A 24,707-nucleotide genomic window follows, 5' to 3' on the forward strand; every position below is an offset into this window, starting at 1 on the left:
AGATTTGATTCCGACGGCGGTTATCCGGAAGCTAATCGGATTCTAACTTTGCTTCCGGATCGATCTCTGAATCGTCAACAAGCGAGAAATGAATATATATACTCGATCAGAGACGTCGAGATGATGGAATAATGCTGAGTCGTCCAGGACTTTGGTCAATCAACCTGAGCTCGCCACACACCTCTGATACACACCCAATATCATGGACAGGACTCCTCTCTCTTCTCGTCCGCTGGACAAGCTCTGGTTCTTGTGGTTTGTGGCAAGTCGCTGCATTCCGGTTGCACGCATCGGCACAGCACTGATGATGATCCTCCTCGATCTTCCTGCAGATTCACATCGTGAGCGCTTCTGTCCAGAAAGTAGACCTCTCATACGGTTCAGAACTCATTTTCCTGCACCTTTTTTTTTCGCAGCCCTTGACTGCCGTGATCGACGGCCAAGCGATCTACCCTCGACACCTCGTTCCCGGCTTTATCCGCTCGCTTTACCTTCAAGCGCTCGAATTCAGTAAAGACACCTTGATGCTCGGCATGGAGAAGCAAGATCCGAGCTTGTTCTGGTTCAAGGGGTTGTGAGTTTGGCGAATGATCCCTGTGGGATATATATGACGGGTGATAGTGAAACTGAAGCTCTGGGTTTCACTTTGCCAACCCCCCCCCCGACGATGATCGCTCCCCGCACCGCCGATCCTCTCTTATTATACGCGTGTGCGAATCGAAAAGCATCTGCCTCGAGGTATTCTTCCAACTCCCGCTCTTCTTCGTCGGTGCCTATTGTCTCTACTACAGTACGTACAAATAATTGAGCTCGACCTAGCTTGATAGTCTGCTTATACGCTTGGTTCGGCGTGTCGGGCGTTGGTGTAGACATCAAGAGCATTTACCGTAAGCTTCTTGTGTTCAGAGTCATGCTCTCCTCGCCTCGAACGTCCAACTCATTCACTAATTATCTCATCCCTGTCGCATCACAGCCCTCCTCCTGATCTACTCGGCCTCGGTCTGCACGACCCTCCTCCCCTGCCTCCAACACATCATCTCTCCGCCACCCACCTTGCCCCGCCCAACTAATTTCCAACTGGTCTTCGGCCTGGGGACGTACATCCCGTTCTTCTTGTTGCCGTTCGGAATGATGCTAGACATGGCGAGCAGGTTGGGCAAAGCGCTCGAGCGGGACGAAAAGAGGGCTGCAGGGAAGAAGAGGGCGTAGAGGGGGGAACATGGACGACCTGGCAGCATTTACCTCACATCAAGATAGAAAGACAGACAGATAGATGGCTGGTTCCCCTTTATGCATATTACGATCAATACGTACAACCCGATCTTGAGCCTCTGAACTTCAACCCCTAACCGTTCTCATGGTATTACGCTCAGTACACTCAATACTCAGACTTTCTTCTTGCCCAAAAACTCGGGCCCGAAGCTCATCGGCAACAATTCTTCTAGTGTCTTCACCACCATCGTCTCCCCATCGTCTTTGACCTCCTTGTCGGACTCGGTGTAGTTGGAGCCGACCATGTAGATCGGAGTGTCGAGGCTGCAGAACTCTCGGATGAATTGCCGGCAGATCCCACAGGGAGATACCGAGGGGGAGGGGACGTCGCTGTGGCCGAGCACGATGAGATGGACATTGACATGGAGATTGAGGATCAAGTTGATAGAGTAAAGCGTACGAGGTAGGTGATGGAATAAGCCGTTGAGCTGATGGTAGAGCTAAAAGGCGGTATGGGAGCGGGAGACTTACCTGGACACAGCGATGGCTCGGAAATCCTTCTTTCCCTGGCTCTACATGGATGTGGCGTAAGGTGAACGGTACCCTTGTGTCAGTCTTGGAAGGCTCCTTTTGTCAGGAATGGATATCAACGAGAAGGTCGACTGACCACGGCGGAGACGAGTGCGGTACGTTCGGCACAGATCCCGGCGCCTTCAGCGCAGCGAGAACACAAGATTGTCCATCAGCTACGTCCTAGCGAATGGTTGCTGCATAGTATATGAGATACTTACCGTAACTGGCGTTCTCGACATTACAGCCTGGAATGATTGTCCCATCGTCACAGAGAAGAGCGGCCCCGACGCTGTTTCGTTCAGTGATCCCCGGTGAGATCCGCCAACGACAAGTCGCATCAGCCGTTGAACTGTGAATATCATGAGAGCGTTCAGTATATTCTCTCGTGACTCACCGGAAGTTGGAGTACGGTGCATAAGCTGTCTCTTTAGCTACAAGAGGGTCGATGATGATAAGCCGGGATAGATGTTCGCAAGAGGCCGGATCGAGGCTCACCTTGAATGCTGGCTTTCAGGAGCCGCTTGAGTTCGGGTTGTTCGAGGGACATGTTTAGTTGTTACTGGAAAGTTAGTGCTGATATGTCGTGGTCGAGGCTACTAGTGGGCATCAAAAGCAAACTATGGAGGTATAGGTCATTCATCATTCGTGCTCAGCATGCTCAGCACGATAACAGCTCAGATCGTGCCCGAGGATACCGGAGATGACGGGATCGGAAGTAAATTCCACCTCGTCTGGATGCAGATTGATCGCCGGCAGTAAAGGTCGGAAGCAAAAATCGATAGATGACGAACTCGAATTTGATGATTTTGGTCAAAGGACTTTGAGAAAAAGGTTAAAATCGTTAAAGACCTACAGCGCGCTACAGCACAGGTCGAGCATCCAACCTACTTATACAACCTCACACGATGGACTTAGTCGAAGAGGTACCTACACTTCCTACCCCTGGACCTTCAGCACCTTCCACGTCGACCACGCTCTGCCAACAATGCTCTTCCAACCCGTCGAAATACAAATGTCCACGATGTGCCCTCCCTACCTGTTCACTCGCCTGCTCTAAAGCCCACAAAGCGTCCACAGGATGTTCGGGAGAGAGGGACAAGACGAAAAAAGTCGCACTGAAGGACTATGGATACGGGGCGATGATGGACGATTACGTCTGGTTGGAAGAGGGGAGGAGACGGGTCGAAGGGTGGGGGAAAGAGATCATCGAGAAGGGTCTCGACAAGACGGGAATCGTGGACGATGCTCGAGCGGCGATGGGTATACGCACCGGAGGAGATCGGGGACGAGGACAGGGACAGGACCGTGGACGAGGACGTGGGAGGGGTAGGGGGCAAGGCGTTCAGCATCCGTATTCAGAGACAGGAAGGGGACGCGGGCGGGGTCGAGATGGGAACGTTTCGACGGGAGGACGACGTGGAGCCCCGTCACATCGTGACGATGGAGGTCGAGGCGGTCGATCCGAAGGCAGGGAAGACCGCGGACGGGGGACAAGGACTAGGGGAGCTCACTCAGGTGACGGTCATCGACCATCAGTTATACACGATTCCGTGAACGGGGAAGCACCCACTTTTGTTCAGCACGATCCGTCCGTGCATCGAGACCAGGCGCAAGACCGGAATCTCATTGAGACGGCCTTGCCAACCCCCGTACCGAACACGATCGTCGCCCAGGACACAATACCGAAACCCATACCTGCACCTATACCTGCCGCTCCTTCGGTCTTCGACCAAACCATCCCTCGTCCTTCCAAGTTGACACCCATATCAGCGCCTGCACCTGTTCAGCCCGCCAGAGGACTGGCTTTAGCATATGGGTCTGGTTCGGACAGCGAGTGATCGACCGCAAGGAGGAAGAGAGCGATATTGTTTGTAACAGATTCAGATGATATCTGAATATCGCACAACATCGCTGCTTTCCACTTGTCGATTTACGCACCTGACTCGTGCTGCGGTCGCATTCGAGGCCTGCACGTGCTCTGGCAGTCTCCCGTTTCGCCTGGTGGAGAAGGTAGGTGCATTTCGAGGAAGCCTGGCTTGCATGATCGAACGGGGGCAAAAGACTTGGTTGGGAGACGATCCTATTTGGACATCCGTCGGCTGTCATTGCATAAAGTTATGATCTCGACTCCAGAGAGACGCTGTAATGCCGTGTGATCGAGGAGGGCAGCATAGCAACATCGTAGGGACCATGAAGACAATTGGAAAGCATCATTATTGGAAAGGAGCCCACACCCAGATCAGAAAAGGCTCTCTTTAAGCTGTGGTGTCCAATATGGGAAGGGTGAGAGCGATGCGCGCTGGGACTGACATCGAGTCCTGCCATAACGTCAACCTCTTACTCATCCTTAGTCATATCACCTATTTGATAAATGCAAGCGTTTGACGTCGAAGCATAAATCAATCTGGCGATCCACGGGCCAAGGGGTACAAGTGAAAGTCACGGGCGATTTGTCTATATACACTGCAGGGCGTTGTCATATCATTTGCTTTCTAATCTGTCTGAATCCATGCGTCTCATCTAGTGTCCGTGGGGTATGGAAGGGCCTTGGGCTAGATATTGATCACGTCCTGGACGACGTAAAACTTGCCACCTTCCCTTTCGAGGTACTCCATCTCTATGTCTGCCTCGGCGTTCTGCATTGCAAAGTGTCGATTTAGTCAGCAGGGCAGGTTGACTATCGAGGCTGTTCCGCCGTAAACTCACGTATTTGTAGGCATAGTACCGGGGCGACGTCCAGGGCATCAAAACGCGCTGGAAGTACGGCGTCAACAGGGTCGTCGGGTCTTGCTGGATCTGCGAGTGAGAACACGATCAGTCATGGCTACACGAAGCACGCCATAAACGCTCGGCTCTACTGACCTGTTCTTGCAAGCTGACCATCTTGCTCGGCTCGTCGGTGATCACTGCCCTGACGCCCCAACGAATACACTCTAGCATCTCGCTCCGATCGTTGACGGTGAACACGGTGATCTTCTTGCCTGCCGCCCGGGCTTCGTCACGGAACCTCTTCCCATCGGCCGAATAGAGCGCAGGGAAAGCGATCGAAAAGCCGACGCAGTGCTGGAAGAAGAACGAGCGGACAGTGGCGACCGACATACAGATCGCGTAGAGGGGAATGAAGGGAAGGTGTCGTTTAGCAGCCAGAATGAATTTGGGCTGTCGAAAGGTAAAAGCGCCCAGATCAGCGAAAAAGTCTATGCAGCATCGCATCAAGCTTGTGCAGCGACCCACATGCCAGATCCCGAGGATGATTCGGGGCGCCAACAAGGTCTCCCAATGCTCGTACTTGAACATTTCCTCCTTGATCATTGGGAACAACTTGTCCGGCAAGTTTTCCACCTTGCAGTCGATCTGCATCATGAAATTGTCTTCCTCCAATCAGACCGAACTCGCCCACATAAATTGTACCGTCAAGGCGAACAACTCACGTTGAGCTTGACGTGGATATTGGCGGGCTCCATGAGCAAAGCCAGCACCTCGCTGAATCGGGGCAGAGGTTGAGCCGGCTGTTCCAGAGTTCGAATGTGCCTGTCGTATAGATATATCAGTATTCATCGCAGCACTAATTATAATCGGGTCAGCTCACTCCAAAACCCCGTTCCAGGGCGTCTCATGGATCTTGCCCGTTCCTGTAGTCTTGCCACCGAGCTCAGGGTCGTGAAACATGACCAAGACGTCATCCTTTGTGATGTGGATATCTAACATAGCCGAGGGGGTCGTCAATGACATTGGTCACTTTCTAAAAAGCAACAACAGGCGCGCTTACCGGTCTCGATACCCTGAGCGCCGGCCTCGCAAGTCGCTCTGAAGGATGCCATCGTATTCTCTGGACATGTGGCACTAGCGCCTCGATGACCCCAAGCCTCGACCTTCTGAGTCCTCCCTTCACAGCTTTCCTTGACCCTCGCTTGCAAGATCTCGAGCTCGGTTGGTGGCACATCGACATCGATTCCCTCTTGCATCTGCCCACCGGCAGCGTGAACATCCTTGAACTGGACAAGCTTGTCACTATCCTCCTTCTCGTTGACAGGCGTGGTATCGACACTGGTCAACGGGGTCAGCTGTCCATTGATGATAGGGTCCTCGAACCGGTAAAATGCGGGTGAGACCTCGGTAGAGTTGGTCGCCGAAGACGAGGTCGAAGCGGGGGTCGATTTGATCTGGGCTGACATGGTAGCTATATCGTACCGCTCTTGCAGGCCTTGCTGAAGGTATGTATATCGAAGCGGAGTTTGTCGTTGGTGTTCCAGGAGGCTTTTCGTATGCGTATCGGCGAGGACCAGTTGAGGTCGGTCCGGATCGATAGTGTCGCCTGTCAACTGAGGTCGAGTTGTCGGCGCGAGAGGATCAACAAGGTATGATGACGGTGGCGACGTTGCGGCGTTCGTCGATGGCCCGTGTGGTCCGTTCCTTGTATACACGTGTGTATGGGTATATGTATAGGTGTCGCGAACAAACCTCTTGGGGTTGCTCTTATACGGATCTAGCAGTCCAAATCTAGTCGAGCGTAGGAATCGCAATACGTCCGCCGTCGTAAAAGGAGTCCGACGTTCGGAGGAGTCGGCAAGCTCCGTCTCAAACCCTTGATGCTTCCTTTGTGAGCAAAGGAGATCGAGGAGGCACGAGGGAGCGAGGAGGTCGTGGTCAATGGATTTTCCTGACTAAGGGGTGCGGGTCGACAGCGAGCAGCGAGCCTGTCCAAGTCGGTGTACAGGAAAAAAGCAATCGACAGAGCCCCGTCTGTGATCTGGTCCAGGTCCGTAGCTGGACGTCAGGCGAAGAGAGGTGATGAGGCTGAAACGGATCCAGAAGAACGCGGAGTAGCGTGCTTTCGCTGGGTACGTGTGCGGGAATACACGTTTGTCGACCTCGTATGTCGTGATGACTGAACCACGAAAGGATCACAACAGATCCAAGGGCCAAGGGTAAAAGGGGGACCTTCTGTCCGGTCTGGTCGGGGTAGGCGGAGTCAAAGGAATGTTTGCTTGACGATCGTGTTTCGTCTCGTCGTGCACGTGTTCAAGGTCGAACCAGCCGGAGAAATCGATTGATCTGCGATGCGACGAAGCTGTCCTCAACCAGGCGGGCAAGCAGATTGTGAGCATCTGGCTCGAGCACCGTGTTCAATGTCACGGGATGTGAATGGGAATGACGGAATTGCTTTTTGTGCATGTTCGGGATTGTCGGGCATGGTGATATCGTGATCGATCGATAGAATCGTTATCGGAACAGAGGTACAGAGGAGGGACGACGGCGATCTGCGGAAGAGGATTCGATCGAGCGGGCAAAGACAAGTGTACCGACCAGGATTATCTCTGCGCCTTCTTGTCACGAGTTGTGGTTATGCTGTGGGTAGAAGGAAATCTTCGAAACAGTACTTAGTAACAGAGTGTGTATATGTCGACGTACAGTTGACGAGATCAAGCAGGTGCAAGTGGCGAACGACGAACGTTTGCTCCAAATTGATAAGATTACGCTGCCGCGTCATCAAGAAAGCGCGCGGGGCGGCCGCCGAGAGGCGAGAGGTTCGGGGCTTTTCACAGCCATCAAGCGTACCGAGAAGAGTCACGTGAGAAATTATAGTTGATTGCGATGCGAAAGAGACACGAGGTGAAACAACCCTTCAGGAAGAATATACAATATGAATACCGGCACCTCGGGTCTACTTGTGAAACGCGACCGTTCCACCCCTGACAGCGCCCCTTCGATCGAGCTTGATCACCTTCTTGGCCACCGCTCCGTAGAATGCTTTCTGGCCCAAGCCCGTCTCCCAGCCCTTTTCCTTGCAGATCCCTTCGAGATATTTCTTCAGCTCGGGCCACACCACCACAGCTTCGTCCGTCCGTAAAATGGTCATTAGCATGTGGCAGGTAATCACGTTCGAATCAGTCGTAGGTGGGGGTTTGACCTGGGGAGGTGGTTGGCCGGTAGCGGAATGCAAGCTACTAGAGGCGACCGAGACGTTGGAAGGCGAAGGCGCACGGATGTCCGTAACAGCCGCGATCTTGACCAAGAGTTTGCTACAACATCGCACACGGTGTGATGTCAGACGTCGGGTGGTCTCATGGCACAATCTGGTTCTCAAGGCCGGACTTACATCGTATCCCCAATGTCCAATCTCCCTCCTGCGCAGACTTCCGGTGGAGCTTCTTCAGTCCTTAGGATCTCGGGAACAGCCGCCCAAATCGTGTCCTAAATTTCTCGCGAGCATGTTTGTCAGCCGTGCCCTCTTTCACTACATGTATACCTCCCTTGGAATAGAGACGTACGATCCCATACTTGACGGCCGGCGAATCCACCTTGACACCCTCAATCACGGCCGGTTCCTGTCCTGTTTCCTCCGTCTGATCGGGTTCCATAGAAGGTTCCTGACCAACAGGTCCGGTGATCGTCTCGTCTCCGACCTCTTCAACGCCGCTTGGGCTAGGATCAGAATCAGGACGGGCCTCTATGACGGTCGACTCTCCCACTGGATCTGCACGTCGTCCGGTTTGTTGCGGTGTCGTCGGATCGGCACCCTGACTGGCCTTCTCTTTCGAATTCACCTCTGTCTCCTTGCCACTGTTGACGCTACGTCCGAGACCAAACAACCCCACTCGTCTCCCTCTTCCCGACATCGGCCCTGACCCGGATGTCCCACCCGCCAAGAAAGGACCCGGACTGACATCTTGCGTCGCAGCGTAAGAAGTGACTCGTCGTCTCTCGTTGGCCGAAGGTGAACCCTTGGACCGATGAGGCGTGAGCGCGTTGATCTTGGCCGCCAAGCTTGTGGTCGTCTGCGCGAATCGAGGGGTAGACGTAGTTGTGGCGGGTCTGACGTTCCCGCTGGCGCCGAGTGATCGACCAGGCGAGCCGGACGTTCCAGTTCGAGTCGGTGTGGTAGTAGCGCTCTCAGACCCGGTCGCATTCACAGGGGTCTCGGGAGATTGAGGTGCATTCAGGGCCATACTCAACGGGGTCTGCATGTCCGACTTTTCCTTGGTCTGGATTCGACGCCTGGGAGACGCCGGGAACCTCATCGATTTCAACGGGGATCCGGGCGAGGCCATGAACAAGGGTTGGGAAGTACGAGTCAAAAGCGTGGGCGATGGCGTAGATTCTAGTTCAGCGTTTTGGCCTGCAACTCGGGAACGAGATGCCAAATGTGGTTGCTGGAGAGATGGAACCGCAAACATCAGCCTGCATTTCCCTATGGAAGGACCTGCATTCGGACTCACGTGTCGCCTCTTCTTGGCAATTTCCTTCTCCAACCTCTTGACGGCCTCTTCTTCCGCTCTCAACCAATCGTCCGGATTGTCAAAAGTAGGTTCGGCTTCTTCCTCTGCAGGGATGGCTTCAGCCGATCGATTCGCTTTGTGTGGAATTTTCGATCCGCCTTGTTTGGCCTGTAGACCCAGGATCGTGACACATTCAACGTCCGATCGAGCTCAAACTGATGGAGCCATCGTACTGACCTCTTCAATCTGTTGCTCGAGGTCCTTGATGGCTTGTTGCGTGGACATGAAAGATTCCATGAGGTCTACCACATGAGCCCTAGCCCGGGGCATCGATTGGCTACGAACAGCCAAGATCAATCGACTTGCTCGATCGATACAACATCCTTCCATACTTACTATTCATCCACCAACGTCAACGCCTTGTCCAGTAACTTGATCGGGTCGTCACCCCCTGCCGCCGGAGCTTTCCTCAAGGGGGTCACCACCTCTTGTTTCCTCCTCTCCACGAACGACGCCGAAGGCATCCCCTCCCGCTGAGGTTGGCCCTGGTCATCCAAACCACTCTCTCCGACAAAAGTGAACAATCCTCGCTCGTGGTGAGCCGCTTCCCGAATGGTGCTGAAAATGTTCTTGTTGCCGTCAAGGTAGGCTCGGGTGAACCTACCAGCGAGGGGTCGCGAGGCCGTCTGGATGGCGAGGTCATGGATCTGGTAGGTCTGTTCCTCCAAGTTGGACAGAGCGTCCCGGAGCGTAGTCATGCTTGGTGAACGGTCAAGCTAAATCTAGCTATATCGTGCCGATCCGATCGATATTTGCATATCTGGAACATGTCTGGTCATGTCGATCATGTCTGAACATCGGTTTCGAACGTCCGAAACGTAAACAAACATGCAACTTAGGAGCTTGTCAAGGAATTCCGTAAGAAAGGTCGATCATCACGCGCGCGATGACGTGGCACCCACCGATGGATCCCTTCTGCGTTTGACTTGTGGCTCATGGCGGTTCTCTCTTTTCCTAGCTTCCTTACATAATTGCATACACATGTTCTGATCTTTGATTACATACTATACTATATACTATACACTGACTGCCATTACCCACCCAATATTATAAAGTATTGCGATCCACGTACACTGAATGACTCCCAACAGTTGAGCTCCGAATTGCCGATGTACTGTCTGTATTCCTTCTCGCAGTCGACCTTAGTCTTTCGATGTTTCCCGCACATATCCTCCCTTACTGCCTGGCAGGGTCAAGACTCCGCTCTTGCTTTGTTCACGTAGCCATCCTCGCGCTCTCCCTCATCGCTGCTTCCATCTCCCACCCAGGCTGATAAGCGGGCGGAGCGTCCGCGGTTGACCCTGGTCCTGGTGCTGACACCGCTCCGCCCGTTCCTGCAGTCGGATGACCGGGTTGCGTATCCATAGATTGATACGGATGTGTTTGCAAGTTTATCGGTATGTAGTTTGCAAACACCCCTGCTGACGTCGGCGGCATGAGCCCGACTTTGAGGCCTTCGGAGGTGGTCGTCCGGCTCAGAGCCAGGTCGAAAAGCTCCGGGTAGGTCCAGTACTAGCGTTCCAGACAACGAAAGGAGTTGGCTTTTCAGTATTCGTCGGCTCCCTCATGTCAGGAATTCGTTTGGTCTTACGATGTTGCGACTCTTCATGGTGGATGCGAGGTCGGCGAGCTTCAGGCCGATCTGACCCGGAGGTTTCCCTTTACTCCGTTTGCAACGGACGTAGCGGACAAAAATATCTGTGAATACTCTATTCCCCATACCGTTCGTAGCCAGTGATCGTGGAAGCGAAAGCGAAGTCATTTTATAGTAAAAACAGATGAAACACGGATTTGGCTGCTCTGGGAACTGACTCTGCGGGCGGCGGTGCACCTCGAGCCTTGGCCCGTTCGATCTCAAACTTGATGATGCTGATGGCTCGAGCTTGGGTGCTTATGCAATCGGTGGTATAGCCTCTTTCGGGCAGCATCATCGGGTCGCTACCGTCGAGTAGTAAACCGGACGTCATGATGGTATGGCGATGTGGGACGTGGTAGCGAGGTTGAAGCGGGACGAGATTGGATTATGTACCTTGGAGCGAATACGGTTGAGCGATGTACCAGCAGGATGATAGTGTTGATGCGACGTCGTTCATCGTCACCCGAACGAGTTTATATCCCTCGACCTTGTGCTAGACTGCATGCCTTGAAGGGGGAAGGTACTGTAGTGCAGCCTCGGCATTGGCATCGGCATCGGGCATGGAGCGTGATCCTTGGCAATGGCCGAGGGTGAATGTAGTGGACGGACATGAGATAGTTATAGTTGATGTCCGCGCGGTCATTACCCTGGCACTGGCACATGCCACAAGGTTCGAAAGTCGGGTGCTCCTTGGAATTCGTCACTCGATATCCCTTGTGACCTGTCATAATACCCTCCCACGGAAAGATATCATTCTTGACTGATACTCATCATCATGTCCCTTCAAGTAGACGTCGCTCAGAATCCCTTCCCTTGGTCGGTCGCCTTGCTCGCGTCGCACCAAAACATCCAGATCGACTGGTTGGCCGGCAAGTTGCAGTATGACGGCAAGACCACCGTAGAGGATATCGAGGGTGCTTTGGCCGGCAAGCTCAAGGGAAAGGAGGTGAGTCAGAGGGTTTTGAATCTGCTAGTAACTCTGTCGAATCAACTGATCTCACTTTGGTTGGACTGTGTGTTACGTTAGACCGCTCTGCCTAGCCTCCCTACCCCCTTGACCCCGACGACTCCTTTCCAAGAGGTTCCCGCCATCTTCAACGCCTTGGACGATCACCTCGCTCTCAGGCAAGTGATGCTATCCCTTCTCATCTGGTTGTATCTGTATTGATACTAATGAGCACGGTGGTAATCTTGAAACCACAGGACTTTCTTGGCTGGACGTCAACCTGGTTTCAACGATTTCAAAATCTGGGCGAGCATCAAAGGTACTTGTTCATCACCTCTGATCCCACTTTCCAGCTGAGAACAGACCGCTAAACACTCATTCAACATCTTGATTCTTCCTCATAGCCTCCTTGAAGGCCCTCGGAGTGCTCAAGCAGAACAAGCACGTCCACCTGACCAGATGGTACAACTACATCGATGCCCTCCCCGCTACCCAGGAGATTGTCACTGGGTTGTTCAACTCCAAGTCTCAGACCGTGAGCAGTGTCACGTTATACCTCGGATGGATAGAATACTGATTCTGAATCTTGATGGGTCTGACTGGAGCAGGCAAAGAACGCCAAGGCCGAGACGAAGAAGGCAGGAACTGTCGAGGCTGAATTGCCCAACGCCGTTGAGGGCAAGGTCACTGTCCGATTCGGTACGTCTAGATCGTGTACTGCTTCAAATTCAGCCGCATCCTGATCATCCTTGCCTCTCAGCTCCTGAGCCTTCAGGTTACCTCCACATCGGTCACATCAAGGCCTGTATCCTCAACCGGTTCTTCGCCGACAAGTACAAGGGCAAGTTCATCCTCCGTTTCGACGACACCAACCCGGAAAAGGAGGAGGACGAGTTCGAGTCGTCATTCGAGGGAGATTTGCAGATGCTCGGTGTCGGATGGGACAAGGTCGTCCACACCAGCGATCACTTTGACAAGATTCAGGACTTTGCTAGGAGATTGATTCAGCAAGGTGACGCGTTCATGGACGACACCGACCAGCAGACCGTGAGTGCAATTCTGAGAGATTTCGTGTGTGACGATAGACATTGACTCGATAGGATACGCATTGCGACAGATGCGTGACCAACGTAAAGCCATGGTGCCCTCGAAGCGAAGGGACGAGTCGATCGAGGACAACATGAAGCGATTCGAAGAGATGCTGAACGGGACCGAAGAAGGTCAAAAGTGGTTCATGCGAGCCAAGATCGACCACCTCAGCCCGAACGGTTCGCTCCGAGACCCCGCCGTCTACCGATGCGTCAACAAGCCTCACCACATCACCGGTGACAAGTTCAAGGCTTACCCGATGTACGACATGGCCTGTCCCATCGTCGACTCTCTTGACGGCGTCACCCACGCTTTGAGAGCCAACGAGTACGCGGACAGGAAGCCCCAGTACGAATGGTTCTTGAAGAAGCTCGGGTTGGCGCACATCGAGATCTTTGACTTTTCGAGGATTGATTTCGTGTACACGGTCTTGTCCAAGCGAAAGCTCAAGTACCTCGTCGAACAAGGCCGGGTGGCTACTTGGGAGGATCCGAGGTTCCCTACATTGCGAGGTGGGTCTTCGAGATCGATCTGAAAGTAACAAGTTGCGCGGCATTGACGCAGGATGTTTTTTTCCTTCGGATCATTCTAGGTATGCGAGCCAGGGGTCTCACTGTCGAAGCTTTGAAGGGGTTCATCGCCTCGCAGGGTGCCTCTTCGAGTAATTTGTTGATGGAGTGGGATCAGCTCTGGGCTTGGAACAAGAAGGTCTTGGACCCGATCGCTCCTCGATTCTGGGCTGTCGCTGAGGAAGACTTGTAAGTCAGACTAGCAGGTTATCAGCAAGTGGTTGATACAAGTGGCTGATCATGAACCTTGTCGACAGGGTCAAGGTTCACGTCAACGGAGGACCTGCCGAGCCCGAGACCAAGACTTTACCCGCTCACAAGAAGAACCCCGAGATCGGAGACAAGAAGACCGTCTTCTCCTCCGACTTGCTCATGGAGCAGTACGATGCCGCTCTCTTTGGCGATAACGAGGAGATCACTGCTATGGACTGGGGTAACGCCTATGTCAGGAAGATCGCCAAGGCCGATGGCGGCAAGGTCGACAGCCTTGAGCTCGAGCTCCACCTCGAGGGTGACGTCAAGAAGACGTCTAAGAAGGTGCACTGGTTGCCCCAGCCTGCGAGCGATTTGGTCCCGGTGACCTTGATTGACTATGACTACCTGATCAACAAGAAGAAGATCGAGGGAGACGACGACTTCACCGCCGTCTTGAACCCCGTCACTGAATACCGCGTCAAGGCTTTGGCCGATGCCAACGTGGTCGGATTGAAAAAGTTCGACATCATCCAGTTCGAGAGGAAGGGATTCTATATCTACCAGGGAACCAAGGATAGCGAAGGCCGAATGGAGTTTGGTTTCATTCCCGAGTAAGTCTGGCCGGCAAAAGCAAAGAACAGCCAGGAGCTAACTTGGTCGCATTTGGCTTGTATACAGCGGACGAGCTAGCACCGTCGCCTTGAAGGGCAAGCCTTTCGAGGAAGACACGACCAAGGCTGTTGGCAAGCCAGGTGAAAAGGGTTGGGGCAAAGATATGAAGGCCACCAAGGACGTCAAGAACAAGCCCAAGGAGACCCCGGTTTCTACCGCAGCGACAAGCGAAGAGAAGCCTTCCGAGAAGGCTGCTTCTGAAACTGCTGAGGGCAAGGTCTACCTATCCGATGCTACCCGGGGATTCGAGATCGTCTCCAAGGACAAGATGTACAAGGTCGACAGGATCTAGTAAGTCAGCCTGAAATCAAACCTGGTTGGCCTGGTCCTAATTATAAGTTACAACGATAGCGGTAACGAAGAGGTGGTCACGCCGAACGAGAACGTCAACATGTACAAGGTCAAGTCGGTGTACGACCCCTAGTTTCTTATGAAGTTCCTACGACGATCACATTGATGCATAAGAGACCGGCGTTTGGCATTCCCACTCAATTCCAGGTCGACCCGTATGCAATTCGAACTTCTCGGCGACCGCGAGCCAATCAATTCGAAGCCTGCCGGTCTGGATTGAAGCGGTGATGCAGTCCATGCTGAGCCGGACGAGTTGTCGGTAGTTTTCCACGCCAATCGACTCGATCATGGCGGCTGTCCAGTGTCCGGGTTTGACTTCGGTTCGTACTGAGCCGGCCCGAATCTCCAGATGAGACGCTTTCGCAAACTGCTCGATGGCCAGTTTGGCAACTCGCGCATTGCTTTTGGAGACCGCCCAAATCAATGCTTCGAACGGCCCGATCTGGACGGCCTTTTCGATGCGGCGCTGAAAGACCGACATGTATCGGTCCAGCATGTATTTTTCAGCCGCGGCATAGTCTGCCGCGGCGTCTTCGAACGTCCAGTATGAAGGGATCGCTTCAAGCTTATTGACTGGCAAGAGCAGTGCGTCGAGGATGGTCCTGATGATCCCAGAGTGTTCGACCAAGCGCAAAGTGGCGACTCGGTCGTTGCCCTTTTCCCCTATGCTAAGACAGTTTCTAAAGATTTCGCTGTCATCAAGACCCAGGGAGATAGCATTAGCTGTCCACCCGTTTGCTCTCATAATTCGGCTCAGTACTCACCTTCCGGCTCGCAGCTCGTAGTCCCAGACTTGAAAGCGGACGCCGTCAGACGAGATCAGCGCGACGTTGGCTTCGCCATCGAAATGGTCCACACTGTTGCGCGTGTCTCCCTCGAATAGGCGGGGAGTATCCATCGGGTTCGTTTCGTGTGTTTCCCACTGAAGTGTCATGATATGTTGAGCTTGTAGATCGAGTCAAAGGGAAGGTGAAGGTGAAAGACTATATGAAGCGAGAGTTTAGTCAATCTGTCCATTCACGCAAAGGCACTTTTGAGTCAGACCGGATCGCGCAACGCCCCTTTGTGACGCGGAACCGAAGCGCGTCCTTTAAGCAAGGCGAATCAGCTTTGGGATCCGCCAGATCGGGAATCTTGACGTCAGATGGTAGCTAGTCAATCGAGTCCGAGCGTCACACACGAGCTTTCCTGAGATCATCTCGCTTGATTTTATGACCATCGAGCATTATCTCACAATTCATGCCACCATCCGCTGGACCCTCTTCGAACCGAGACATGATTTATGGCAGTTTTTCGTCATTCAACTCTCATAGACCTACCTTACAATGCGACAGCGCACTGAAGTCGAATGAGCTTGACGAAAGTCAACGAAATAAACGTTACATGAGATGTGGTTGTGACCATGTACCACCGATACATAGGGCTCGAACGATCCCGATAGCTTTTCCACCGCAGCATCCATCATATGTTCTCCACAAGATTGATCCTACTGACATGTAGCCCTTCATATTTTCGCCTCCCTGAAAGCAAGTTTTGAGAACCTTAGCCTACGGATACATGTAAATCCCCGGCCGATCCTTTGCTTCAGTGAGTGCACAATCCAGCAACGAGCTTGATGTCAAGTACGAGCTCAGGTGAAGGTCGCCATCTTGTACAGACTCCAGGTCACTGTAGGCTTGGCCGAGTCTCGAATTCAGCGGGAAATCCACTTCAAGGAGTTGCTCAAGCAACTGGATCTTTCGGTGATGGTGAACAAGAAGAAGGGCTTCTGGAAACAACAAATGAGATGCGGTGGATTTGGCAAGCATGTGGTTTGAGTGTTGAACTAGCATGACACAAGATGAGCATTTCATCCGCTACCTTCAACTTACCCTGCTGATTGGTCCCAAGAGCGCCAGGTCCGGTGGTCCGCCATGACTTTACACACGACGGGATTTACCTTCCACGCCACTTGACGTGCACAATAGCGATTTCAGGCATACGATAGATTCTAGTTTTTCACCAATTGTGTAATATCTCCCCACCGCATCTGCGGCATTCTTTCGCGGCCACACTACCTATTTGTCTGCTGTACGTTGTAACCCTCAATTACCTATCCTGAATCAACGACCCACCCCCCCCTCGACTTCCAGTTGCGAAGAAATATATCAGGCAGCTCGCGCTAGATGGTTTGGAGGGGGGGGAGGGGGGTAACTCGCAGATCGTCGGAAAGTGTGACCTGTCCTTTTGAAGAGGATAACAGCAATAGCTGCCGTATTTCGGTTGTATTAGAAGCGGTCGACGAAAGCATACCAAATGCTGTTGCATTGGTCCTTCCTGCATTTGTTTCCAGAAGATCGCGTTGCTATCAAAGAACTGAGCGGTCGATCGATGAAACTCGACCTCAGAACGCATCATGTAGGGGTAGAGTGAGGAGAAAACGCATATAGAAATGTCTCAACTTCGGTCTTGGCATCAATCTCTGATCTCTGATTCGGTGTTTGTCGGTTATATTGGGTCGTTCTTCGGTGTTGGATGACCAGTCGCCAGTCGCACCACAAGGTCACCATCAACTTCACTTCACATGCCTCTCACGTCGACCTGCAGGTGCAAGTTCAATTGAGAGGTTTCTCAAAGCGATACGAGTACCCACACCCAATGATGACATCCTGATGCCTAATGACCACCGATCTAACGCATATCGTCGCCGATGGATAACAACAAGATGGGCAAGATCGAGGACGACGTACCAACCTCGCTCGACCCCGATGAACCCGCCCAACCCGATCGAGAGATCGTCCTGCAGGACCAGTCCATACGCCTCCCACTCTCTCGTCTGCTAATGATCTACTTTGGTATTGGTCTCGCTCTCATCTTGAGTTTTATGGATCAAACGAGTGTCAGTACTGCGGCACCGGTGATCGGAACTGATATCGGCGGCAGCGATAGGTGAGGGCAGGCCATGTACCAGACGTTGATTGCCGTCATGTAGCTGACCTGGCATGGCATCTATTGTAGTATCACCTGGGTTGGAACATCATTCCTGGTCGCCAAGTAAGGGGTACATGGACATCTCGAACCTTATGAATTTTGATTGATCCTAGTCGCCTTTCTTAGCTGTGCCATGCACCTGGTATACGGAAGACTTTCCGACATCGTAAGTTCTATCGAATTCTAGCCGTTGCCTTGACCTGGCACTGACCTCCCTCAACTGCTCTAGTTCGGCCGCAAACTTATGCTGCAACTCGCGCTCCTCTTTCTTGGGTTCGGAAACCTGCTCTGCGGGTTTGCGAAGACCCCTATTCAGCTCTACTGTTTTAGGGCGATCAGCGGGCTGGGAGGAGGTGGAATCAACGGAATCGCCATGACCGTCGTAAGCATGAAGGCTCTTCGTGAAACCATCAGCTGTGCTGAACATTTCTCGTCACACTATAGGTCTCTGACGTCGTTTCCCTGAAAGACCGAGGCAAATATCAAGGTCTGATCTCGGCGGCCACCTCGATAGGGAATAGTATTGGACCGTTCGCTGGAGGTGGTCTAGCTACGGCGGGCCAATGGAGATGGGTGTTTTGGTAGGTCTCGAGCGATGCTGTTCTTGGATGCCCAGCTGATTACCAATTTATCTCGCAGGATGACCTGCCCCCTATCTGTCCTGATCGCGATCAGCACCCATTTCATATTGCCATTGAAGCCGGTAGTTGGCAGTGTCAAGTACGTATCGCCTCGGACTTATTCCGACGTGACGACTCTCCTCATATAACTCTCAAACGGATCTACTAGAACAAAACTGCGTCAAATCGATTATACTGGAATCATCCTCGGTGCAGGCGCGACGGTTCTGCTACTTGTAAGCCTGAGCATAAATCCGCTTGAAGAGCCTCGATCTCATTCTGGCCGGCCTTAGGTACCGATATCCGGGGGCGGTAGCGCTTTCGCTTGGAATAGCTCCACTGTCATTGCTCTGCTGGTCGTCGGTGGAGCCATGCTTGTTGGCTTTCTATGTTCCCAATGGAAGCTCAGTCGTTTACCGATTCTGCCACGTAAGTTAGAAGAGATAGCGAGTCGCTCAATCCATCTCACGCCCATTCCTGCGTTCATCCAGTTCGGCTGTTTCGCACCCCTTCCGTCTCTATCCTACTGATGCAATCCTTTCTGATCGGGTTCATCTACTACGGGAACATCTTCTACGTTCCGATGTACTTCCAATACGTCAAAGGCTACACTGCGCTCAAGTCTGGTGCGCTCGTACTCGCCTACACTCTTCCACAGGCTTTTTGGGGAGTCTTGGGCGGCCAGATCATCTCGCGCACGAATCGGTATAAGGCGGTCATCATCTTCGGATCCTGCATGTGGACCTTGTCCTCCGGCCTCCAGTTGCTTTGGGGTCGAACGACAACACTCGGCAAGGTGATCGGTATCCTGCAGGTCAATTCGCTAGGTGTCGGATGGTGCTTGCAGACAAGTAAGAGAAGCTTTCGAGTCTGACCGTTCGGTTCACCCAGAGCTTACACCGTACTTGGCCTTGCAGCTCTGGTCGCCATGATGGCTGTCACGCCGGACAAGGATCGAGCGGTCGTAACAGCCTCGCGGAACTTCTTCCGAACAATGGGCAAGTTTCAGCAAAGTTGTACCCCCGATCTGGTGGCTGATCACTTGGCATACTTTGTTACAGGCGGAGCTTTTGGCCTAGCAGGTGACTTGGAGATGAGCACTCCTTCCACAGGTCCGTTTCTAACCCTAATCTCCTTACTTCAGCCTCCAACGCCATCTTCAATAACGTACTCAAATCCCGACTTCCATCGTCTCTATCGCCCGAAATCCGCGCGACCATCCTCGAGGCCTCGTTGGCCACCACTTCAAGCCTACCAGAGGATCTTCGTCTCCTGATCGTCGACAGCTATGCCGCCTCGATCAGAACCTGTTTCGTTGCATTCACCGCAATCGCCGGGTGTTGCTTTATCTTGTCATTTTTCATCAAGGTTAGCCGCAAGCGTGGAAGCGGCGTCGGCAACGAGATGGCAGGAAACTGATTGAACAAACCTGTGTCCTGCGATTCTGCAGGAAGTGACGTTCCGCAAGGATTCGGACGCGCTTATTCGACAGAAGAAGCAGAACAGATCGTCGCTTGAGCCAGAGGCGGGGCCAGCGCCGGACATTGAACTGTCCGCAATCAAGAAGTAAGGTAATGTAACCTCGCAGGGGCCGCGCATTGTATCAGGGGAACACGCATTTGTATCGATATTACGACAGTCTTCGATGAATTCAGCCGGACCAATCCTCCGATCCCGCGCCCCATCTTCCCCTATTGACGCCGCGGTAACATGTCGTCGTTCTTCGCAGCCAGTGGGCTTACTGACTGAACGAACTCGGATAATCCGATTCAACGTGGCTAATCGATAGTGTCACAACATCATCCAAGTCTCACTATACAAGATGACTCCGAGTGGCTCTAATCCGTAAGGTCATGCGTTCTTCAGCATGCCCAAGAACCCTTCCTTGGTCAAGACATCGTCCTTCTTGCCTCCACGTCCCAGGATGTTGTCCTTGTCGGACTTCTTCGACTTCTTGTCGTTGTGCGCCGCGTCAATCTTGTCCTTGGCCAGGGGTGCTGTGTGGTTACTTGAGGCGACGACGATGGCGTTGAACAGCTTGATAACTGAATTTCGACCGAAGCAGGATTGAGGGGTTAGGATTGCGGCAAGAACCATTCGGTAGGTAGGGTTGTACTTGCCTCCTCGTTGAGCAACCTTTCGGAGACCTCGCTCCCATTCCTGGCCACCGGGAGCCATCACCTCGACACCTTCTTGCACCAGACTGTTATTGCCCTTCCCTTTCCCCTTGCCCTTTTGACCCGCCTTTTTGCCCTCGTCCTTGACTTCTGCCTTCTTGTCGTGATTTACTACGACGATCGCCCTCGGTCCCCACCCTTCCAAGACATCCTTGACCCGCGCTCGATCTTTCCGCTCGATCTTTTCCTGCTTGAGTTGTCGTTTGGCTAGTCGTTCGATTTTGATCTGCTTGGTCGTTGGGGGGAGTGCAGAGGCGGCGGAGAGAGCGAGGATCGGATTGACTTCAGTCTTGACAGGTTTGGGAGGGGCTGATGAATCCGTCTTGGGTCGTTTAGTGGCGGGCTCCTCCAACAGCGATGTCAGCGTCGAAGCGAAGACATCCGAGGTGGTAGCTGCCTTTCGCTTTTCTGTCCAGGTCACGCATAAAATCGTCAGCTTGTCTATTTGCTGAAGATGCGCAGAAGTGACTCACTGGTGTTCTTCTTCGACTTCTTGCGGTCCGCCTTCATGCCCTCGATCTCCTCGTCCGTACTGATATCACCCTCCTCATCACTACTGCCCTCTTCCTCGTCCACCTCCATCCCGTTAACATCGAACTCGTCCTCTCCGTCGGCTCCGTCCGACAGATCACTCAGACCTTCCTCCTCATCGTCCTTCTCGTTGTTCCTTGAGGCCTTTTTCGAAGACGGTGCTGTTCGCTTCTTGATGATCACTGGTTCGTCATCTTCGTCTCCTGCGGGTCGCTTGCTCTGGCTCTTCGAGGGGCCGCTTTTCAAGGCAGATTTGGCGGGAATCGATACCCTATGTTTCGGCTGTTTGGTAGTTGATGAAGACATGCCGAGTTGTGAGTTTTGGGTTGCCAAAAGGTAATCCGAACGATAGCCAGAGTAGCGTTTTCGAAGTGAATCTCAAAAGTCAAACTCGAAGTGAACATCTCGCAACTCTTGTGATCGATAACATTTAGATCACGTGACTTAGACATTCGGAAGTAAATTACGCTTCCGATCAAAGGGAGGGTCGCAGTCGAGAGGAGCGATATTCACCAACTTTCTAGTTCTATCTTCTCGTTTGAACGTCTGTACTATCGAAGCACAGAAGCACATCTAGGCATTGCAGCATATCCCGCAATCTAGTACGATATGCATACCTTCAAGATATTCTCAGGCTTGAGCGCTACTCTCTCCGACCTCCTCAACTCGTTGTCGAGCTATGCGACATCTCGACTCACTCGGCTGCTCCTGTCCATTCTTTCCTGCGGACCCATTCCACGGCATATCGCAATTGTAATGGATGGCAACCGGCGGTATGCTCGAGAAAGAGGCCTGAGGGTGGGTCGGGGTCATGAAGCCGGGTTTGAAAGCCTAAAAGGGGTGAGCTTGGCACGGTACAACGGTCGCTAATATGCGTCTAGCTAAACCCATTGTCATAACCCCGTGCGCATAGATCCTGGAACAATGCCTTCGTCTAAACATACGTTGCGTATCAGTATACGCCTTCAGCATAGAAAACTTTACCCGGCCACAAGAAGAGATAGACGATATAATGCATCTCGCCAAGACAAATCTCAAGCGGCTCTCAGAAGAAGGGTGAGCGGAGTCGACGTGGAAGATGGTCCCGCATCCCTTTCGTTAATACTAACGTTATCAACTTGATTCGCAACGATAGCGAACTTCTACATCGCTATGACGTCCGCGTCAATGTGCTAGGTCGGAGATCGCTTCTACCACTAGAAATCCAGCAATCTATGCAAGAATTGGAGGAATCTACATCATCACACAGATCGTACGTTACGTCTCCCCTGACCATCTCATCGCTTCGTCACGATGATCACATGATGAGTCTCGTCAGCTGCTTACCCTTCCTGTCCTCCTGATTGCAGGTCAATACTCAATGTATGTTGCCCGTACACTTCGAGAGACGAGGTCACCACCGCGATCCGGTCGGCCGTTTCAGACGCTCGTGCAGGGCTCATCCAGACCGAGTAAGCTTTTAAATTTCCTGCACCAGAGACTGGCATAACGGCAGGTTTACTGATGAACCAGTCATTGCAACAGTGAGATCACGTCGGACGTCTTGTTCAGTAACCTTTCCACACAAAAGTCCGGATCTCCTCCATTGGACATCTTGATCCGGACCAGCGACGTCAAACGTTTGAGCGATTTCATGATGTGGCAGGTAAGCTTGGGCTACGGCATACAGCATGGCTTCAAGAAGGACATACATGCTGATGTCTCCGCTGTCCTCGACAGTGCTCATCGAATACTTCGCTGGAATTCGTAAAGACCTTCTGGCCAGAGTTCGGGATCAGGGATATGGTTCCAATTCTATTGGCTTATCAACGCAAGGTCGTCCTTAGTCGTATAGATTGAAGCGGTGTACCGACATGCGATTGACGTCTATATCATCAATGTATCTCCTGACGATATATTAGCTATCCCCTATCGGTACATCTTCGATCGACACGAACAAGGAGGCCGAGCAGCTCGACGCGAATAGCAACAGGGTCTCACACCTGATTGCCATGATCGAGAAAGGCAAATTTAAACCGGCAGCTCTCCCAAGACTTGAAGAGGAACTGCACCATGAACTGAACCTCGTTTGCCTGACGGACAGACCCCTTCTGTGCCGACGCTTCGGCGAGGTCAAGAGGGTGGCAATGTTCGTCACTTGCTGTGATCGAGACACCAATCCTAGACCTCGTTGAGTAGGACATGACGGAGAACTCGCTTAAAACTGAGGTCGGACTGATCAGATGAGCGAATGAGTGTTTGCTGTTTGTGTTAACTTCATCTGATGGGGTTGTTGATGGGGTTGTTGAGATGACGACGGGCACAGAAGCGAGATTGACCCCAAATCACCAAGGCGAACGCGATCCAGTTTGGTGCGGATATGAACCTTGATAGTTATGCGTCGAACGAATAATCTATTTCTCATTTCAGTAAAGGACGTCGACGGTATCAACCCTTCCCGGACCCATGCAAGATCGCACTCGCATCCTCCTTCCTCCTATCCACCGCGCCTACCATCTCGCCCCCCTCCACAACTCCTTCGCTCTCGCTCATCAACCGCTCGTACTCGCGCTCGACTTCGAGACTGCGGACGTATCGCCTGATCCGATCACGACGTTCGGCGCCGTACAGTCTGGCATCATGTCGAGCTTCTGCCAGCGCTTCAGAGGCTCTGCCGGAAGAGCAACGTCAGCTTGAGTAGATGAGTTGCGAGAGGAAAGCTCGGACGATGAAGGGCTCTTACTTGAGATGGTTGATCCTGAGCTGAGCGTGATGAGATTCGGCGGACTTGCTCGCTCGATCATACTGAAACATGGCAAACAGTACGCTCTACGCAAAGACGAATAGCAAGATCAGCTTTTCCTCTCCTTTTTCTCCCCGGAATGGTGCCTATAAAGACCTATGGAGAAAACTTCTTCAGCAAGAGATCGTACTTACCACGATGGCGACCGACCCGATAAACCTGACATTGGACGTGTAATTCCCCCTCCTATTTCCAGTATCCGGTCCGGCATGTGCGTAACCTGCGAACCCGTAATCTGAATCCCCCGCGGTCCCGCCCCACCGTGCTTGCGAATAGCCCGCCTCGCCTCTTCCTGATCCCCACGCAGAAGAAGATGAAGACCGATGAGGACCATAAGCGCGACGCCGGATCTGTTCCTTCATGAGTTCGTCGTTCCAGTTCGTGCCCATCCCACCACCTCCGCTTGATGAGCTTGCCGAGGAGTTCCATCCGACCCCGGTGCGGTTGTATCGAACGCGAGAGGATTCGTCTTTGAGCAAGTTGTAGGCGTTGCGAAGTGACATGAAGTTGTCAGTCGATGCCGAGGGGTGGTTGGCGTCCGGATGATAGATCATGGCTAGGCGGTAATCTTTCGGAGTGCGGGCAAGCGGTCACAGTGAGTTTGAACAAGCCGAGATGAACGTGAAGAGACGACATCTTACAATGCTTCTTTATATCGTGTTTACTAGCCGTCTTTGGCAGATGGAGGATATCATAAGGCGTCGGGTGGATCTTGGTCGTGAAAGCCCACTTGGCCCGTTCCTCATCCGACATCCCCCCTCTGCGCGCGGTCGTGCTAGGGCCAGAGTTAGCACGCTGTACAGGCTCATCATTTGTATTGTCCTGATCCTCGACGGGTCGACTGGCCGGTTGAGCGTAGGTTCGACGAGAAGTATAATGGATTGAGAGCGGTGACGATTGAGAAGAACCGGCGACGGGCGATCGACAGAAGGTCTCGAAGCAGGGCAAAAAACCGGCTGCAACGGGACCTCTGCCTGCGATCAAGAACGGCATCTTGTAGCCTGTAGAGATTGATTCGAGCCTGTGAAAGGTATATGGTTGTGAATCAGATAGATTTCGAGGAAAAGATGATGTCCTCAGGGTCTCGACCAGCTTTCCTTGACA

The 24,707-nt window shown here is 52.7% G+C and overlaps 11 protein-coding genes across 11 annotated transcripts; 5 read left to right on the forward strand and 6 right to left on the reverse strand.

The window, feature by feature from the left end:
• The first annotated feature begins 143 nt into the window (after window positions 1-143).
• HD553DRAFT_349419 (transmembrane protein 6/97) lies at window positions 144-1,269 on the forward strand. Its single transcript, XM_046183461.1, has 6 exons — window positions 144-262; window positions 333-341; window positions 417-574; window positions 726-790; window positions 870-887; window positions 974-1,269. The coding sequence occupies exons 1-6, from the start codon at window positions 203-205 to the stop codon at window positions 1,207-1,209; spliced, it is 546 nt and encodes a 181-aa protein (XP_046037431.1). The 5' UTR covers window positions 144-202; the 3' UTR covers window positions 1,210-1,269.
• HD553DRAFT_309586 (cytidine deaminase) lies at window positions 1,270-2,543 on the reverse strand. Its single transcript, XM_046179718.1, has 7 exons — window positions 2,481-2,543; window positions 2,281-2,402; window positions 2,180-2,216; window positions 2,004-2,074; window positions 1,880-1,923; window positions 1,744-1,784; window positions 1,270-1,602 (listed from the first exon to the last, which is right to left on the reverse strand). Exons 2-7 carry the CDS (start codon window positions 2,330-2,332, stop codon window positions 1,386-1,388), a joined length of 462 nt encoding a protein of 153 aa, XP_046037432.1. The 5' UTR covers window positions 2,333-2,402; window positions 2,481-2,543; the 3' UTR covers window positions 1,270-1,385.
• Window positions 2,544-2,690: 147 nt separating this feature from the next.
• HD553DRAFT_271090 (uncharacterized protein) lies at window positions 2,691-2,963 on the forward strand (the record flags this gene model as incomplete). Its single annotated transcript, XM_046177692.1, has 1 exon — window positions 2,691-2,963. A coding segment is annotated over one exon (273 nt), but the record flags the coding sequence as incomplete, so codon positions are not given.
• Window positions 2,964-4,223: 1,260 nt separating this feature from the next.
• Window positions 4,224-6,324, reverse strand: HD553DRAFT_216675 (PLC-like phosphodiesterase). The gene is made up of 7 exons (XM_046177202.1): window positions 5,555-6,324; window positions 5,375-5,486; window positions 5,217-5,316; window positions 5,020-5,139; window positions 4,648-4,944; window positions 4,492-4,581; window positions 4,224-4,421 (listed from the first exon to the last, which is right to left on the reverse strand). Exons 1-7 carry the CDS (start codon window positions 5,958-5,960, stop codon window positions 4,338-4,340), a joined length of 1,209 nt encoding a protein of 402 aa, XP_046037434.1. The 5' UTR covers window positions 5,961-6,324; the 3' UTR covers window positions 4,224-4,337.
• Window positions 6,325-7,342: 1,018 nt separating this feature from the next.
• HD553DRAFT_349422 (uncharacterized protein) lies at window positions 7,343-9,826 on the reverse strand. The gene is made up of 6 exons (XM_046183462.1): window positions 9,402-9,826; window positions 9,243-9,342; window positions 9,006-9,173; window positions 8,058-8,939; window positions 7,886-7,980; window positions 7,343-7,808 (listed from the first exon to the last, which is right to left on the reverse strand). Exons 1-6 carry the CDS (start codon window positions 9,761-9,763, stop codon window positions 7,451-7,453), a joined length of 1,965 nt encoding a protein of 654 aa, XP_046037435.1. The 5' UTR covers window positions 9,764-9,826; the 3' UTR covers window positions 7,343-7,450.
• A 1,611-nt stretch (window positions 9,827-11,437) lies between these two features.
• HD553DRAFT_331277 (tRNA synthetases class I, catalytic domain-containing protein) lies at window positions 11,438-14,596 on the forward strand (the record flags this gene model as incomplete). Its single annotated transcript, XM_046182010.1, has 11 exons — window positions 11,438-11,647; window positions 11,729-11,826; window positions 11,905-11,966; window positions 12,052-12,182; window positions 12,256-12,346; window positions 12,408-12,694; window positions 12,765-13,248; window positions 13,329-13,494; window positions 13,563-14,111; window positions 14,179-14,463; window positions 14,512-14,596. Exons 1-11 carry the CDS (start codon window positions 11,477-11,479, stop codon window positions 14,594-14,596), a joined length of 2,409 nt encoding a protein of 802 aa, XP_046037436.1. The 5' UTR covers window positions 11,438-11,476.
• On the reverse strand, window positions 14,469-15,535 carry HD553DRAFT_216737 (uncharacterized protein). Its single transcript, XM_046177203.1, has 2 exons — window positions 15,288-15,535; window positions 14,469-15,215 (listed from the first exon to the last, which is right to left on the reverse strand). Exons 1-2 carry the CDS (start codon window positions 15,455-15,457, stop codon window positions 14,621-14,623), a joined length of 765 nt encoding a protein of 254 aa, XP_046037437.1. The 5' UTR covers window positions 15,458-15,535; the 3' UTR covers window positions 14,469-14,620.
• A 1,506-nt stretch (window positions 15,536-17,041) lies between these two features.
• On the forward strand, window positions 17,042-19,724 carry HD553DRAFT_309597 (major facilitator superfamily domain-containing protein). Its single transcript, XM_046179719.1, has 13 exons — window positions 17,042-17,451; window positions 17,521-17,556; window positions 17,620-17,659; window positions 17,723-17,875; window positions 17,938-18,074; window positions 18,133-18,213; window positions 18,283-18,349; window positions 18,407-18,542; window positions 18,605-18,964; window positions 19,031-19,111; window positions 19,175-19,225; window positions 19,364-19,481; window positions 19,564-19,724. Exons 1-12 carry the CDS (start codon window positions 17,213-17,215, stop codon window positions 19,387-19,389), a joined length of 1,407 nt encoding a protein of 468 aa, XP_046037438.1. The 5' UTR covers window positions 17,042-17,212; the 3' UTR covers window positions 19,390-19,481; window positions 19,564-19,724.
• Window positions 19,725-21,169, reverse strand: HD553DRAFT_295008 (uncharacterized protein). Its single transcript, XM_046178478.1, has 3 exons — window positions 20,764-21,169; window positions 20,234-20,698; window positions 19,725-20,158 (listed from the first exon to the last, which is right to left on the reverse strand). The coding sequence occupies exons 1-3, from the start codon at window positions 21,125-21,127 to the stop codon at window positions 19,965-19,967; spliced, it is 1,023 nt and encodes a 340-aa protein (XP_046037439.1). The 5' UTR covers window positions 21,128-21,169; the 3' UTR covers window positions 19,725-19,964.
• Window positions 21,170-21,430: 261 nt separating this feature from the next.
• On the forward strand, window positions 21,431-22,660 carry HD553DRAFT_328532 (Decaprenyl diphosphate synthase-like protein; the record flags this gene model as incomplete). Its single annotated transcript, XM_046181879.1, has 6 exons — window positions 21,431-21,661; window positions 21,735-21,877; window positions 21,957-22,073; window positions 22,171-22,272; window positions 22,346-22,466; window positions 22,541-22,660. The coding sequence occupies 6 exons, from the start codon at window positions 21,431-21,433 to the stop codon at window positions 22,658-22,660; spliced, it is 834 nt and encodes a 277-aa protein (XP_046037440.1).
• Window positions 22,661-23,248: 588 nt separating this feature from the next.
• On the reverse strand, window positions 23,249-24,644 carry HD553DRAFT_334868 (uncharacterized protein; the record flags this gene model as incomplete). The annotated part of the gene is made up of 4 exons (XM_046182170.1): window positions 24,245-24,644; window positions 23,738-24,171; window positions 23,544-23,629; window positions 23,249-23,471 (listed from the first exon to the last, which is right to left on the reverse strand). Exons 1-4 carry the CDS (start codon window positions 24,594-24,596, stop codon window positions 23,249-23,251), a joined length of 1,095 nt encoding a protein of 364 aa, XP_046037441.1. The 5' UTR covers window positions 24,597-24,644.
• Window positions 24,645-24,707: the final 63 nt, after the last annotated feature.

Source organism: Filobasidium floriforme, assembly GCF_021052385.1.
Source record: "Filobasidium floriforme strain CBS 6241 chromosome Unknown HD553scaffold_8, whole genome shotgun sequence".
Taxonomy (NCBI): domain Eukaryota; kingdom Fungi; phylum Basidiomycota; class Tremellomycetes; order Filobasidiales; family Filobasidiaceae; genus Filobasidium; species Filobasidium floriforme.